The sequence below is a fragment of the Lissotriton helveticus genome, chromosome 2_1, assembly GCF_964261635.1.
Source record: "Lissotriton helveticus chromosome 2_1, aLisHel1.1, whole genome shotgun sequence".
NCBI lineage: Eukaryota > Metazoa > Chordata > Amphibia > Caudata > Salamandridae > Lissotriton > Lissotriton helveticus.
In genome coordinates, this window is record NC_136059.1 from 1,065,551,589 (window position 1) to 1,065,569,960 (window position 18,372).

Below are 18,372 nucleotides of genomic sequence, written 5' to 3' on the forward strand. Positions count from 1 at the left end.
AAATCCCTTCTCTCGCACGCTTCAAGAAGGAGGCCAAAACATTCCTAATGGGTAAATTCCTCGTCTAATCCCTGCCCTCACCCACCACATTTTGCCTGACTAATCTAAGCCTATCACTCCCGAAAGAAGCCAAGACTATTACCTCCTCCCCTGATCACTAATTATCCTGCAGGAATATGAGGGCCGCTGTGTTTACTGTTTCTAACTATGATTGCAATCATTTAAAAGTAGGAGTAAGGGTAAGAACGGTTAGTATTTCTCTGCATTTTATGTTGGTTTGTAGACCTTGTATACCATGTAAAGCGCTCTGATACCCTCACAGGTCAAGTTTGCGCTCTATAAAACACTAAAAATAAATAAATAAAGTAGCTAGGAACAATCCGCAGAGCAGGGAGTATGGATGGGTCGGTAAGGAACCTGCGGCTAGATCATGTCTCTACCTGATAAGGCGTTATCGAAGGTAAGTAACTTGTCCATCTGATAGAGACATCTAGGCACAGATTCCTTACCTTTGAAAAGACACCCAAACAATACCATCCCCGGAGGAGGGACGGCAGAACAGTTTAGACCAGGTAGTCCTGCAAGACAGAGCGACCAAACAGCACCTTCTCTGTGAACCTGGGAATCCAGGCAGTAGTGTCTTGCAAACGTGTGCAGTGAAGCCCACGTGGCTGCTTGGCGAAACGGGAACAGTGCACACATCACAAAGGTGAGAACCAAATTTATGTCACTGTGGCATAATAATGGGTGAAGGGGGAAACAAGTGGTTTAACCCCTTCAAGAATCTCTGCACCAGAGGGGATTTGAAAAGAGAAAGCTGATCAGGCAGACGAAGGAAAGGGCCGAGAGATAGCCATTCAAGGTGCCCAGTGCAGAACCCTGCTGGGCCAAGGAAAGAATGAACAGGAGGATATCAGATAAAGATGCAGATACAGGGCCAACAGGACGGTCTGTAAAATATTTACAATATTTGGACCATCAGCAGGCGTATACTAACTTCGTGGAGGGACGCATGGCTGCCAGAACAACCTCACAGACTTTGGGAGAACGATCAAAAGCTGTCGCCGCTCAATATCCACGAAAGGAGGCAGAGAGTGAACACGTTTGGGTGGAGAACCCTCCCCTGCACATGCAACAGGAGATCTTCCCGAAGGGGCAACCTGATCGGAGTATCAATGCTCATTGCCAGAAGCTGGTGCCCAGTCCGGAGCAACAAGATTGACTAGTGCCCAGTTGTTCCTGATCTTCTTGAGCACTCTGGGTAAGAGTGGTATGGGCAGAAAGACTTACAGGAGGCCAGAGCCCCACTTATAACAAAAAGCGTCACAGAGCGAGAGCCGCTCTGAAACTCCGGCGTGCAAAATTGCTGAAATTGAGCATTCTCTACGGAGACGAACAGATCTACCCAAGGCTCTCCCCACTGCTGAAAGAGTCCTTGCCCCACCTCCGGATGGAGACTTCACTAGTGATCCGCTAGGCACCTTCGGCTGAGTTTGTCTGCTCTGGCGTTTAAAGAACCCGCCAGATGCTGAACCAACCGGGGTAAAGCCCTGCTGTGTGCCAACCATGTCCACAGAAGCAAAGCCTCTTGAAACAGGGTCCACAATCCCACCTCACCTTGCTTGTTGCAATACCACATTGCGGTTGTGTTGCCCGTGAACACCTGAACTAGCCTCCCCTTGATGGATGGCAAGATAGCTTTTGGTGCCAGCCGGATTGCCCGAAGCTCCAACTGGTTTATATAGAGCCGGGGTTCGGGCTTCCACCGGAGACCAGAGTCGTCTGATCTCCACCTCTCCCAGAGGACTGCCCCATCTGAGTAGGGACACATCCGTCACTACTGGGAGTTCTGGATGCTAGCCACCACTGCAGGTCTTTCACAGTGCCCTGCAAGATCTGGACCAGGTCGGTGACATTTCCCGGATGCTGCACCCATTGTAACTTCAGGTCCCATTGTAGAGCCTGCATGTGCCATCTGGCATGGTCCACAAGAAGGATGCAAGAGGCCATGAGGCCCAACAGCCTCAGCGTCATCCTTACTGAAATCCAGGATAGAGGCTTAAATATTGGAAATATTAGAGAACATCCTGGATTTGCTGCTCTGGAGGATAAGCCCGAAACTGCACAGTGCCCAGAACTGCTCCAAAGAAGGGGAGCGTCTGCGAGGGAGTCAGGTGTGACTTCGGCACGTTGATAGTGAACCCCAGCGAGTGCAAGAGGTTCGCTGTAGTCTGGGGATGAGCGACAACTGCCTTCGACGAGCGCGCCTTCAGCAAGGGTTCCGAGGAGGATACACCAGTCTGCAGGACCTCTGTCAAGACATTCGTTGACCGCCACTATAGGAAGCTGCAGGTAAGGAACTCCGCAGCCCACGCACCACTATAGCAAACGACACTCACTCCTCCGTAACCAGGTTAGGGGGAGACAGCTTGCCAGTATCTGGGGAGGTGTCCAGACCACTGGCAACACCCAGTTCCTCAAACCAGTCCATGTCTTTGGGCTGCAGCATTTCTAAGAGATCATGCTCCCCCTCATAACCTACTTCCTCCAACTCTAAACCTTCAGAAAGGGGTTGGTTAGATGTTATGAAGCAGTCTGGCTTTGTCGGCGCCGGTCTCGGCGTCAGCGGACGCCAGACCGGCTCCATATCGTTCGGAATGAGGATGGGGAGGCGTTGCCAGCAGGCGCCGGAGATCTCAGCGTCAGACAGCGCTGGGGAAGGTCGCTGTGGTGGTGCAACTGACATCGGACCACACCTTCGGCTCTGAACCCCAGAACAGGAGGCTGTGGCACCAGGGTTCGGAGCCAAAGGCACGGGGTACATAGCATCTCCTTCACCTGGACCTGCGGGGCCTGAGGGCTCGCCGGCAGGATCAGGCCACCCAAACACGGTGCGCATGGTGTCGTAAAATTCCTTATGTTGGGCGGGGGTCGATCCTGCCCCCGGAAAGGGAGGGAGACGCGGAGTCAAACCATGTGCCAACTCCGCGGAGCGGGGCCTAGAACGCTCAGGCTCCTCCCTCTCACCACGCTGCGGACAGGGCAAAGTCGAAGCATGCTTCGACTTCTTGTGGTGCATCTTACCTGACGACTTCGACGAAGAGAACTTCAAGCCCCCGGAACGATGCTAAGATCTTCCTCTCGACGGAGACCGGGAGCGAGATCGATGAGGCGACCTCAGCGGTGCGTGACTGATCGCGAGCAGCTTCAGGGACCGCTCCATCAAAGCTTTTGGTACGATGACCCGGCCATCGGAGCACGACTTTGTGTTGTGGGCGCGCTCCAGGCACCAGAGACACACGAGATGGGGTCCGTTACCGACATGGTGCGGTGACGGGCGCTGCACGGCTTGAATCCTGAATTCTTCCTACTGGCCATCCTAATGCACGACAAGGAGTCGACAAAAGTTCAAAAGAACTCTGTCAAAAAGTGACAGGGGTAGCGATCTTTAACGGATCGGCGCTGGTTGACGCAGAAAGAAAATAACCAACGTCAGCGCGCCGGAGTGGCGGTTATATTGACGAGGAAGACGTCATGACGATGAACACAAGTAGACTGACGCCATCTACCGGCGCGCAGAGGTACTGCAATCAAAAATCTTCCAGATCCAGCCTGACGCCTGGAAGTTAAAAGGTAAGGAATCTGCGGCTAGATGTCTCTATCAGATTAAACGGATACCCTGATGAAGGATACAAAGTGCTGAAACTATGTGTACATTTTCGATTATCTTTGTAATGCTGGCTGCATGAAGAGGAATATGTTGATCTACATATGCATTTGGACAACTGACAGCGAAATAAGAGACCAAATACGATTGTTAGATTATGAGTGGTGATATGCTCGGGTACGTTTTCATTGTATTTTAGATTCGGATTAAATTTATATAAATGTGTTTTGTAACAATATCTTTATGAATATTTTTGATACTGTTGGAATGATGGCAAAGTAATGCATCCTGAAATATTAACTAAAAGTAACAAGCATTAGCAGAGCAAATAGGTCTCACCTTTGGGACCTTATAAGTGTTTAGCCATGCAACAGTTGATGTTGTTGCATCAAGGATATTGTGCTGGATAACTAAACACTTATAAGGTCCCAAAGGTGAGACATATTGGCTACGCCAATGCTTGTTTCGGATATGCTCTTGAGATGGAATGGTATCTGTGAGCGATGCCTTCCTGAATGAGCATCGAGTACATTTTGAATTGTTGTCTTCTGTGTGGCTTTTAACCCCTACATAAAACAGAGCTCTTCCCACTATGGATAGCACACATTTTTGTAGAAGTATGGCTAGTATAGCAAAGGCCGAGCTCCAGACCTTTGCAGATTAAAAATAGTGAAATCTGTTTGCCAACTGATTGCCAATAATATGTTATATGTTAAAATGGTGAATTGTAAACATTTGAATGTGTCCACATTTCTGTGGAAACAAGAGCGGCCTGTTGTTGCTACATGCAGAGTCTTGGTGTGCATGCGTGTCACGTAGCCCTGCAGCAAACAAAAAACGCACCTACCACGCACATCTCTTTATTCGTACGGAAAACAAAATGGCATATTCCAACTAATCACTGGAAAAACAATTCCTTGATGTTTCTATTTCCCAATGTCTTCCTCATCTCACTCATATTGCAAACGCACACAATCGGGAATATTTTATGCAAATGCATCTGCATACTTTTATATACTAAATGCGTATGTCATCTTTCTGTACAAAAGCAAAAACACGCACACAAGCAAACACAATGCCCCACACAAAGGCACATATATATTACACAAATGCACACAGACATGTACTCGCAAAAAAGACATACATACGCTGAAGGGCACACAAAACAACAGAGTTTGTAGCCAAGCATGGAATACAAACACGCAGGGCATACCCATATTACACACGCATACTTATGTATAAACACAGTCACTACTGTATAAAAAATAATAATAATACACACCATGCAAAGGTGTTAGAGAAGCTTTCGTATACATGCACAAACGCACATCTCAAAGTCAGTCATACTTTACACATAGTAGCACTACTACTATATATTAAGTACAAAGGCGTACACAATTTACACAGGCATGCACAAAGGCACAAGCACAACATTCGAACAGCACACACATGCCATACAATGTGATATACACACATCATTGTACACATTTATTGCACAAGCAAACATGTATGAGCGTTTACATACACAATGACTCGTGCACAAGCTCACACGTAACGTGCAGTGGGGTACACACAGAAAAACATGCCCCTCTATGCAAGCACACATATAGAATACAAAGAAATACACATTTTATAGATGTAGACAGTCATACACAGGCTCGCATACATTGTACACTTAGAAGCAATCTAGACAGACACACACATTGCACGTAAGCCCTCGCACACCGATGCTCCTTTATCTCTACTTTTAATGGCCACTCCTACATTCACCGGCAACACTGCCACACACATATCTCATGTGCACTCACCCGTGATTCTGACTCTTTTATATGCAGTTATATCCCAGCAACAAACAAGTAAACATAAGCATTGCAAACGCACTGCTCGGTACTGCATGCTCCGTAAGTGACAAAAGTGCATGTGCCTGGTAAAGAGATGTGCCTCGGGATAATATAGAAACGTAGAGGGGAAGAGGCTGCAGAGGAAAAGCAAGAACGAGAACGACAGAATAAGAACTGGGAAGATGCCATACACACAAGATGAAATATATTGGGGCAATGTGCGCTACATTTCACTAAAAAATGCCAGCGACAAAATACATAGGGCCACAGGGTGTTAGAAGGGAGGTCGGGACAGTGGAACAAAGAAATATAGCAAAGAGAGTGAACAGAGGAATTGATGCTGAAAAGTACGAATGAAACGCTGCAGTAAGTCATGGGAAAAGAAGGAAAACGTGCATGGGAAGGGAAGGTAGCAAGCTGAACGGCAGGGGTGTAAAAGGAGGCAAGAACGGAGGAGAGAGGAGAGAAGAAGGGAGGGGAGGCAAAGTGGCGGGAAGAGGAGAGGGGGCATGAAGGGATCGAAGGCAAGGGAAAGAAACGGAAGATGGACGAGATTAAAAGGAGCCACAGATGGACATCAGAAAAAAGAAGGGAGGAAATGGTAGAGGAGAAGACTCAAAAACACTGGAAAGAATAATGAGAAAAGAAAACCAGCAGTAGGCGACGTGTTTCTTACACATTTTTCATTTCAAAACATCCATTGTCTACTTTCACTAGGAATTTTTTTTTACTAAAAAGCACTTTGCAGTGTTCCAACCAAACCATTAGATTGCAGACACATTCAATGCATGTGAAATTGGAATTTTAATAGCATTTTTGTTTGCAGGCAAACATTTACTCACTTGAGTCTGTGCACCGTTTTTATCTAGAACAAAAAAGTGTCCATGAAGATTATCATGCTTTTCCGAGAGTCGTGGCTGAAAATAGCCACCGCATTTTAACATTAACAAGCATTTGTCGCGTGGCCATAAAAGTAAAGGGCCGCGCGGCTATGAATGGGGACACGTTCTGTGGTGTGGGAGAAGCAGAGCGAGGAAAGGCAGATGGCGGCGCTGCGAAAGTAAAAGTAATCGCGGCTGTAAGGGTGCCCGTGAGATGGCACCTGTGCTCGTAAGCGCGCACCTGCGCGTGTAACCGCTCACTGGTGGCCGGAGAAAGCCTTTGGTAGTACTTCAAAAAGCCAGTTACTAAATGTCTGGCCAGACCAGCGAATGCGTTGGCTCTAGCGAGACCTACAAAATGGCAGCAAACAGTGAATCTTTCCTTCAACCTTGATTAATTCTGGATGTAAATAGAAGATATCAGACAGGTGTCATTTCTATGTAAAAATGACCTAATCTTAATTCAATCTAATGCTTTTCTTCTACCACTTCAAACTTTGTCTCTTTACTTCACTCTTGCAGGTTATTTTTAATCTCTGCTTTCTCGCTTTGTTTAACATTGCTGTATCTTTTTCTTTCTTCTTTTTCTGCCTTTCTCTCTGGTGCAAAGTTTGATTATGAAAAATTAAGTGCTAGTAACCACCACCTTCAACCACCAACACAAATAACGCACTGGTGACAACGAGTGTTCTTATGTACTATCTGTCACCACTGCAGCACTTCAGTAAAAAGGACTACTAATTTCACCATACATAAAATAAAAATTTTTACTGCTTCGACTGCATGTTTAGTTTCGTAGGAGCCTGGGTCATGTGAGACTGAGAATGTCATCATAATCCCCCAAAAAGATAATATACTTTTAGGGTTTAATTACAAACATGGGAAAAGTTATCGGTAAATATATTGTCAGAATGTCCAGATTGGCTCCGTTGGTTTGGTGATGGCCCCACAAGACTCCAAGCGTTCCTGAGTATTGAATCTATAGATCAACATTAATACAAATATACTAACATAATTCTGACACCTGTGCTAACATCTAGGATGAGAACACTAGTTTCAAAATACATTTAAAAGGAAAACGGTTGGCTGAGGACAGTTGATAGATCTATATCATTTTTGCCTCACCCAGTTTCTTATTCTGAAAGTGCTGCCTCTGCTGCCAATTTTACACTTGGAACATCAGCCTGGCATCTTCTACAAAGTGTGAAATCAGTCATAACCACGACATACATGGCAATTATGTGGAGCAAACACCTGTACATCTAACATGATTGTGTCATAGTGATAAACTAGAAACAGACAATTAAAACAAGCATGTCCACTATATAAAACAACATGACTCTTCCGTCACAATGGGTAGTACACTTCAAGTGAGCGGAGTAACACCAGCGAAGCACAGAAATGGCTTAATGATGCAACCCCACACCAAGCGCCCTTAACATTTGATCGTATTTACCGGATAGGGACAGCAGATTCAATCACTGCTTTTCAATCTGGGGAAGTTTAATAGGATTTCACTTTGAAATCCTGGGTTGAATTGGTTTCCAAAGAGAGCTCTTAAAGATTATGTAAAGCAGCCAGATAGAGCATGCATTTTCAGGAGAAGTGCATCTGTAAAAAGAATCTAAATTTGTCTAACCTGCATGGAAAGGCCAAGTTTCTTTGACCGCTCAATTCCTTCGGCAGTCCAAGGAGCTGCTTCACCATCATCTCTTCTCAGAAGATAACGCCAAACCAAGAAGCCACATTTACCAATTTCTGGCCAGTATTTCACCACCTACATTACAATGGTTTAAATACAAATATTATCACGCAATCTAGTGTCTGAAATAAAATCCATTGTTACACCATTTACTGACAGCCATAACGTATTGCATTACTGCAGAATGGAATGCAGAGGGAGCCATGGGCTGCAGAATGACCAGAGGACAAACACCGAGATGGCAAACAAGACATTGTGTTTTCTAGTTCTCAAACGATTTATGTTTCCTTAAAAATGCTGGGATACATAAGCTGTTTAAGGCCACTGCACTGGTTTGTGAGGAAAAGGATAGCAGAAAATAGGCATTTGGCAAAGACAACGTTTCTAGTCTGCATGTAGTACCTAAAATAACCACAAGATGTTGCCATTACTCTATCCATATTAAATTGTGAAGCGGAAAGAACTATAGCTGCTTCTTGTGCAACATAATAGTTTTCAAGGCCACAATCTAAAAAAAACTGCATTAAGCCGTGTTTCTTATAGTATGGAAGTTATTAGCTTTCTGTAGCCGGACACTACATATTTAGCAAGGAACAGAAGAAGGTACACCTGCCTCTTGAATTAAAAGGGACTTGATCGGATAGTTGACAAGTCAAGAAACGAACGTTATTTGTGTAACGTGGAAAGGCACTTTGTGTAAGACAAAGAAAGAGATACAAATATATGTTTCGTTGGTTCTGTGTCTCTGCGGTACAGAGGATCCGAACAGTGTTTTAGCTGTTCACTGAGGAGAGACAGGCGTCTAAGTAATGCTTTACTAACAACAAAAGAGAAACCAAGCAGCAGGCAGCCATTGGTAATGAAGCACCTTGTAAATGCCGTCATATCTGTTACCCTCCTCGGGGGCATACTTGCTGATCCTTTTTCCTTTACAACTGCGCACCACTCGCACAGGTTTACCAGCCCTCCAGTTTTTGGACTCTGCTCCATCTTCCTCGTCGAGGGGAGCGTCACAGTTTAAAGCCAGCGCCCTAGAAGTACAAACAAAACCATCAATAGTGCGCCCACCACACATGGTCTGCACAGCAGTTCATTAGCTTCGAAAACAAATTATGATACAAGGAGGCATTACATGAGAGATACAAGTTTCTCCCTGCCCACGGTATAATATTAAGATGTGGGTTGTATACATTGTGCTTAATTTATTTAGAGCCACTCTTTAATAGTTGGCATACAAAGTAGCTTCACCGTTCTCTTTGGTACACGGCTATGTATTACAGTTTTTAACTACAGATGCAGGGATTTTCTCGGTTTCCGATTCTATATTTTCAAGCATTATTTTTAGGGGTCTAAAATGGCTGAGATTAAGTGAGTTACAGAATTTGCCTTTATGTTAGGTTGTATTTTCATTTGTGGACATTAACTACGGCGATCACCCCGTTCACATGCTCAAATCTGACAACTAAAATTCAGATATAAAGCTTAACATAAATCACATTTTCCCTAACTCGTGCCAAAAAAGAAACTTCTAGATAAACTCCCTGATGCCAATATTGTATGCAAAGAATACTCAAGTAGTTAGTACACAGCTGTAAGAAAATGAGTTTGATTAATGCATTGGAAGCCATGCAAATTAGAATCGTTAAGTGTACACATGAAGGTTAGGAGCATCCTTGGCCTTTGGACTTACCTGTTCATGTGTGTTAAAGTTTGATCAAATGTATGTTCTCCGATTCTTTTGTTACCAGAGAGATCTCTACCACCACTTCCCGTGTAAGTGAACTCATCTCCTCGGTCCTGGTAGGGAAAGTAAATTGATTAGAAATGTTAAGGATTAGACCCATAGATACTGCTTTATCAAAGCATCACAACTACATCAGATCTCGACATGAACTTTACAATTAAAGAAATACATTGCCACAAACTAGCTCTAAAGGAACACTAACACCTATTCTGAACACGGGTGACTGTCATTAACAAGCAAGGTAAAGAGAGACTTCAACGAAGATTAGAATTCACGATTAGAGGCTCAAGCTGAAGTACATGCAGCGATATGTTTAGCTCCTGTTCACACTCCTCATATCAATTCGTGATTAAAAGGCTGCATAATTAAAAGCCTATGTATACACCAGGAAGCTAACGATTTTGCGTGACAATCTCCTGCTTAATTTCACTACATATTCATGTTTTGCTAAAGCCCGGGAACATTTAACTTAGTGTTTGAAAGAACTGTTTATTTTCGTCCCAGTGTAGGAACCAGAGTTTTGAAGGGGATGTGAGTTTTCTTTCTCATTTGGCCATCCAGAGGTGGGTCAAATGACGTCCCCTGTAGTTCCTGGTGAAAGGCAAACAAGACTGATTCTTCTTCAGCCTCCAAAGGCAGTGATGAACCAACATTTGAAGAGATCCTCTTTATAACATGGAAGTCACAGTATCCTTGGAAATAAATAAACTCAGTGGTGCGAAAATGAGGGTTTCCCTGGAACAGCATGTTTTAATCTAAGGGTTGATGGTCTCCACAACGAAACAAGTCATTGTATTCCACCACCTCACTGTAGTAGTCTTGAGAATCAATTGGATGGATGCTATTGTTTGGATCCTCCCCAATTTCATGAAAAGAGTTTTATTGGAGTTTTTCTTTCAGAGATTTCTTCTGGGTGGGGAAAGTTTGTAACCGAATGTGAAGGTCACTTGTCACTCGAGTGCATTAATCGGAACATGATCTCTAAAGATAAACCTCAGGGACTCTACATATTCCTCAGAATATAGAGCATCAGAAGGTGGTAAAAATATCTCTCTCTATGAAGACGTCTTTTCTTTTGTCTCTCCAGTTCTTCCTGGTTTCTCTTCTCCTTAAGGTGTAAGCCAAAGAACCTCCATCTCCTTCAAGGAAGAAGTGCCTATTCTCCCTGTGTGTCCAGGTAGGATCATGCTGCTATCTTTTTATTTATTTCTCTGTCCTTTTTGTGTTCCAATGTCCAATTTCTGTTCTTCCACATAAATATATCAACATCGTATGGTTCATGACCTCAGCTGTGATGTCAGTGCCAGGGACAAGTATACAAAAAAGTGATGGATGGAATGCCTGACTTAGGGCCAGATGTAGGTAAATCCTATTTACCGACTCTTAAATACCGAATCATACCGATTCGGTATTTAAGAGTAGGTAAATAGGAAGGAGGCATATGTAGGTAAATCTTATTTTTCAATTACCGATTCGGTATTTACCGATTCTGTAAATATCGAATCGGTATTTCACATTGATTCCTATGGGCCTTGAAGCCCATAGGAATCAATGGGAAATACCGATTCGGTATTTACAGAATCAGTAAATACCGAATCCTGGCAGGGGGAACGGGGTGTCACTTTGACACCCTGTAGCACCCCAATTGCAGGCGTGTGTGCCATGTGGCACACATACATGCCCTAAGGGCATGTCTGTGTGTCACATGGCATAGGTGTACATGCACAGATGTGCATGTACACTGGAATTCGGTATTTTACCACCCAATAGGATTGAGTGGTAAAATAAGAATTCCTAAGGGCCTGTGGCACTGCAAACTGTGCCACCTACATATGGATTTACAGAATCGGTATATTTACCGATTCGGTAAAATACCGAAGTGGTAAATTTACTGAATCTGAAAATATACCGATTCTGTAAATAACGACCCACCTACATCTCAAAAGCCAAATACCGGTCGGTAACGGCCGAAATCGGCCGTTACCGACCGGTATTTGGCTACCTACATCTGCCCCCAAATCTCAGCCATTGGTAATCACTCAGGCAGCACCCTAGTCTTTTGGTATTTTGCACACCATGCCACCTCAGTTTGGAGCCAGCCATATGCAAACCAGTCTTGACCCTTCTCCAATGGGAACACTCCATATTGAACTGCCAGGCCAGTTCTTCCCTGAATCACAACAAGCAACCCAGTACCGGTTTTGCCATAGTTAAGGCTCATCAGCTAAGTATAGCTTGGTACTGGTGACACAGTGTCACTTTTTTGTATACTTTAGTTTGCCACCCTAAGTGGGACAGGGAATATTAGAAAGGTAAAGAATCTGCAGGTAGAAGTGTCTATCACAAATATTTTTTCATGACAATTGCATACATGACCAGCTGAATCTTTTGATGGCTTAAGCCATACTTTCGCTCTTAGAAGCAAGCCTGATGCCTTGCTCGGCCCGCTCTTAGAATTTGCTGGTTTGCAGTAATGAAAGCCAAGTTTGCAGTATACTATATTGCCTTAGGAATCTTGCCATAACAGTCAATGCTTTGCATTAATTATATATCTTTCTCTCCAAATCCTGGCCCGGTAATCGTTCCAAGACTACCCAGGTCACCAGTAGGTAGTTATAGTCAGAACCTAGTTTCCATCAGAAAAAAGTTTTTGGATTTACAAATAACTTTGGCGTCGTTTGACGAATCTTCATGAAATTCTCCCCTAAAAATGTCTATCCAGGTCAGCTCCTATCCTGAAAGTTTGGAGGTGATTCGTCAAGCGGGGGCTGAGTGTGTTAATTTCTATAGGAAATTTATAGACAGGCTACAGCCTGAACTGCTGAACAGAATTACCCCAAATTTGGCAAAAAGGTAGGGCTTGGTTCGGAAAACGACCCTTTTTAGGTTTCGCCTGGTGTTTACTGCGCAAGCAGTATCGCGCAGGCGAAAACATTTGTAAACAAGTATGGAACTTCGTCCCGCCTCTCTGTCCCATTGGCTAGCTCCATAAATGGAGGCTAGCCATTGGAACAGAGATGCGTCACTCATTCCCCGAGCAGATTCGTGGGCGTTCCCGCGATTTTTACTCATCCCGCCCCCTTTGTTATCGTCATGAGGCGGTGGGCGGTGTTTTTTTTTTTTTAAAGCATTGTTCTTGCCATTTTGCAAGGGTCGTTTGTAGGGGTAGGTTGCGCGATGTCCCTCAGTCCGTTCCCGCCCCCCTCCCGCTGTCCGTGAGCCCGTTCCTGCCCCCCCCATTTGATCGCTGCAGGTCTGCTTGTGAAAAATATCCCTGTATGGGTAGTTTAAAGATGGCGGCCACAATCGCGCACATAAACGTCGCCAAGATGCATTCTTTGTCGGGCTTCTTACATATTTGGAGTGGGACGCCAGAAAACAGATTACCATCATCAGCACACTAGACTTCACTGTTATGAATATGAGAGCAGTGTTGTCGCCACAAGCAGTCCGCAAATATTCACAGAATTACATTTAATGCCATTGAAAACATACATGTAGTTAGTATTATATGGCAGCAATTCGAAACAATAAACTACCTCCAACATGTTTTACATTGTAGTGTTGTTTCAATGTATTATAGCAGACATGATTAAATCAGCTCGATAGGTGTTTGCATGTTATACCAGTTGTATCAACGTTTGTTTTTAGTTTTGGACTCGCCACTGCGTCAGATCCAGCACCATTTCAAAATGGAATGGCGTCATGTTGAAACGGAGCTTGTTTTCATATTCTCGCGCTAGGCGAGTGTAGGACCTCGTTGATCTCGCGATGCTGAGTGCGGTGACGCAGGGCCGTGTGCTGCGGCTTGTGGTGTTGAATGTGTTGGGCCAGGCGGTGTATGCTCTGCAGGCTGCACGTGGGAAAGACGACAGGGGACCGACGGACACACAGTGAGTGCACAGCAGACAGGAGGGAGAGGGGGAGAAAGAAATGTAGTATACGTATCCTGTGATTGCAGCCTCCCTGCGGAATGCGGCGTGGCGAGACCGAGAAGTGAGTGTAGCGATGCGTGTGACCGTAGACACCTGTCTGCGCGTGTTTGCATTTCAGACACGCCTGCGTGCCCGCCTCTCACTCGCTTGTCTCTTTCGTATTGCTTGCAGTCTCACCTTGAACGCGTCCTTTTCTACCTGGATGTAACATAGCTTGTTTGTCCCTGTGTCCATCTCTCAGTCTTTATGGTAAAATCTTTCTGTGTTACTTTTGTTGTGTCTGTCAAGGCGTGATAATACCTTATTTGGCGTGTGTCTCAGGCCTGTCTTAAACTGTCTCTTTCAGTCACGCTGTCCCTCCTATTTTGTCTCAGCTTTGCTGTCTGGTGCGCCTACTCTCTCATTCAACTTTTAGCTGTCGGAGCCCTAATTTGTAACTAGGACTTGGCTTTCTAGTTGTTTTGGTGTATAGTCAATATTATGAACACAACCGACATTATGAGTGAAAAGTGATCATTACTAGTCTGTTCACTGCTTAATGTATACCATGCTCATCCCGCCCCCTTTGTTATCGTCATGAGGCGGTGGGCGGTGCTTTTTTTTTTTTAAGCATTGTTCTTGCCATTTTGGAAGGGTCGTTTGTAGGGGTAGGTTGCGCGATGTCCCTCTGTCCATTCCCGCCCCCCTCCCGTGTCCGTGAGCCCGTTCCTGCCCCCCCTCCCGCTGTCCGTGAGCCCGTTCCTGCCCCCCCCCTGCCGCTGTCCGTGAGCCCGTTCCTGCCCCCCCCCCCTCCCGCTGTTCAATTTGATGCTGGCTGTATTCACCGCGGCACCACCACCGTGGTGATACATGTGAACACACACCCCCCGTAAACCTTACTAGTAAAAGAGGACCATTTTTATTTATTCTATAAAAAAAGTATACATTTTTTCACGTAAATGTTTATTTATGAACGTCACTGTGATTGGTTTAGTGTGCTTGGCTGTATTGCATTCTGGGTAATACCAGTATTTAAAGAATGACTCATCCATTTCACAAAATGGCGTTTTAGCACTCCTCTTGAGTGATGATGTGGTTCTTTCCTTTTACGTAAAGCCACTCAGTGCAGTTTTTCCGTTTGATGTGTTCTGCATTCAAGATAAAGTGGTTGTTTCCTGAGAGGTGATGCCGCCGATCGTTGCTGATGCATAAGTATTTTACAAATAATCAGTGGTCGGCTGCGTGCATAGCCAAAACGTGCGTGTCCAGTGCACAGAGAGGAGGAGACATTGACTCGTAGCAATAAAACAAATAAATCAAGATGATGGTTTGGAATGGGTGTGGTATTTGGTTTTCATCCAGCAAACTATACGGCAGACCAAGCAACAGCATCTTTTGTTCAATTCATTTTCAAATAGTTTTAAACTGAGAATTGCCTTTATGCTGGATCAACATCAGACAGACCTGTATCGCGGTCATTGCACACACACCCGTGCACATGTGCATACTCACGTGCACACACACACCTACAAACACACACCATCACTCAGGGAGCTCCTAATTGAATGTGAGCATTGCATGTCAGCAATACACACGTGCACACACACACACACACACACACCTACAAAACACACACCATCACTCAGGGAGCTCCTAATTGTCAGCAAGCTCTTTAATAACTGCAACTTAAGGCAGCGTTTTTGGTCCTTTGATAAGAAGGAGGTTAGTCATTATTAATCGCTTTTACTGTTTGCGAGAGATTAAGCTATTGGCATTGTAAATGGCAATGCCATTTATTTATCTGTTTTCAAAACCAACACATAAATAAAAAATGTGTCATTTACAATGCCAATAGCTCTAACTTTTACAAAGGCGAATCCGTTGCATTGTAAATGCTTTTTTAAAATGGGGTAAATCCGTTCAGTCGTTGCTGAGAAATTAAAAAAATAAACGTTTCGATATCGATGGCCGCCGTTGATTCGCAAACCCTCCCGACCACGACCTTTATACTAATTGGCTGTCAACACTCCAAACCAGGAAGTGTTGGCAGCCATCTTGTGACTTGGTAGAACCGTGTCACAAGAAAACAGAGAATTAAGCAGGAACAAGAAAAGGGGCAGGGTAAAAAAAACTGACCCCCTAGGCTTGCTCATGCTCAGGGGGTCCCACAAGGGCAAAATGTATAGCAAACCGCCACTTCCCCGGGGCTTCATTTATGTTTTGCGGGGGCATGCAGCCCCGGGGACCGCCACCTGCCCAGGGCTCTATTTAAAAAAAAAAATAATGTGTGGGGGGGGGGTTCGAGCCCCCACAACACGCCCCGGAGACCACCACCTCCCCGGGGCTTGGATGATAAAAACGCAGGGGGCACGTAGCCCCGCCCGCAGCCCCGGGAACCGCCCCCTCACTGGGGCTCTCATTAAAAAAAATAACCAGGGGGGGGCTCAAGCCCCCCCCACACGCCCTAGGGACCACCACCTCCCCGGGGCAATAACTATGTAAATGTGGGGGTCGGTCACGGACCCCCGAGCCCCGGGACCACCACCTCCTCGGGGCTTTGCAATGGTTGGGAGGGGGGGCCGTGTGGCCCCCGTCCTGGAGTCCTTGATGGCCCTGGGGACAGCCACACTGCAGGGCCGGATCCTGCATTGTCCCGGGGTGCCCACCCCCAGGACACTGCTGTTTACTATGGTAGGGCGGGAGCACAGCTCCCGCCCTACCATAGAAAACTCTGCTTTGGATTTTGGAAGTAGGGAAACCTGCTCTCGCTTCTAAAATCCAAAGCAGAATTGCTGTTCCACAAGGGGAGCCGGCTGGGACCGTGGGGGCATTGGGGCTCCCCCCCACGGTCCCCAACGGAGCGGCCAGGCCCCGTGGGATGGGGTCTCCAGGGCTAGAAGTGGCCCGGGAGGGGGGCCACACGGCCCCCCTCCACTTTAAATAAATACATTTAAAAACATTTTTTTAATAAAGGTAGGCCGGTCCTGGGGGATGGGATCACCGGGCCATAATTGGCCTGAGGAGGGGGGCCACGCTGCCCCCCCCTCGGAAAAAAATAATAATTAAAATGGATGGCCAGGCCCCAGGGAATGTGGTCCTCGGGGCCAAAATTGGCCGTGGGAGGGGGCCACACAGTTCCCCCGTCCCTGAAAAGGGAAAAAAAGGAACCAGCAAATCGCCGTAAGTCCCGCCCCTCCTTGCACCACTGTGCAAATGCGCTCTGTGTCACGTTTTATGGTGGGGAATTAATTCCCCTTGAATCCTGAGAGTCCCTGGGGGCTATCTAGCCTACCAGGTACCTCTAGTACGTGCCACAGGACTGGGTTGCAAAGAGGTGGTCCGAGGCCACGCCCCTTTTTACACCTTTCTGCAACGCAGCTGTGTGGTGCTTACTGGAGGTACCTGTTGTGCTAGTTGGGCCAACGGTACAATGCTGTCTGGAGGCAGTGGAGGGAGGGGAAAAATTTATTGAAAAACCGGGACAATATTATGGATGCCTGTGGACGTCCCCACAGGGTCTGGGGAGAAACAAAAGGAGCCCAGTTAAAAGATTTGTGATTTATCTCGTAGAAGTAATTCAATTTAGGTCAGAACTTAACCCCCAAAAGAGTAGTTGGCTAATTGATGAATTAGGATACGATAGTCAATAATAGCAAATGCAGTGGAGACATGCATGAGTATCAGGACTTCTTCACCACCTTAATCTACCAAAATAGTGTTTACATTTCTAAAGCCCAGACACCCTGCACAAAATAATTGTTGTCAGGCCCCCCTCTAAACTTTGGCTGATGGCGATGCAGTGACTAAAAGCATTTGCAATAGGTGGGCGAATGCAGATTACACTGGGGCAATAAGGATGTCTCAGACCTCTCCCTCGTCTCACTCTTTTCTTACCCTCTAGGTCTTCTCCTCTTATTGGCCCCAATATGCCTTCTTCGCAGCACTCATAGACCCCTCAACGGTCACAACCCCATCAAGATTCGTAGCACACCTCATGTTTACATCTCCCCTCAGTTTTCCTAAACTGTACCCTCTCTACCATTACGGTCCATTTCTCCTGCCATTGTTAACTTTTCCCATAAATATCCACATGGCCTATCAGTCTCTACCTTTTCATCACTACCTATTTCTCCCATTACTGTCCAGATCTGTCACACTCCACTCTCCCATCACAGGCGCACTTTGTCTCCTGTCACTAGCCCTCTCTCCATCAATATCTACCTGACCTGTCCCTACCTCTCTTTACTGCCCCCCTTTCTTGATAGTGTCTACTTCTCCCTTCAGTATGCGACTTTCATGTCCATGTTCATCACTGCCTACCACCTCCATCAATGCCAACCTCTGATCAGTGTCTATCTTTTCCGTTACCGCCTACCTCCTCCATCATGGCCCATGTTCCCTATCAATGTCCACCGGTCCAACAAATATCTTCTTTTCCCTGCTAGCTTCTCCTGCCAATACTCTACTCTCCTTACATACCCTCTCCCATGCCCATCTACTTTTTAAGACAAAATGATGGTCGTTTTTTTACAGCGTTGACAACATCCGTCATAGGTCACGAGGAACTGGAAGTTGGCAGAGAGGTTGAAATGATTGTATACTGGTGCATTTGAAAGCAAACTA

General features: G+C 45.7%; 1 protein-coding gene across 1 annotated transcript in view; it reads right to left on the bottom strand.

Annotated features, from left to right (window-relative positions):
* The window catches only part of UHRF2 (ubiquitin like with PHD and ring finger domains 2), a 600,873-nt gene that overhangs the window by 124,821 nt on the left and 457,680 nt on the right, over positions 1-18,372 (bottom strand). Inside the window, exons 10-12 of the mRNA XM_078675867.1 lie at positions 9,782-9,888; positions 8,960-9,122; positions 8,029-8,166 (exon numbers count right to left, since the gene is read on the bottom strand). Coding sequence (XP_078531993.1) covers positions 8,029-8,166; positions 8,960-9,122; positions 9,782-9,888 — 408 coding nt within the window. The remainder of the gene's footprint in view (positions 1-8,028; positions 8,167-8,959; positions 9,123-9,781; positions 9,889-18,372) is intronic.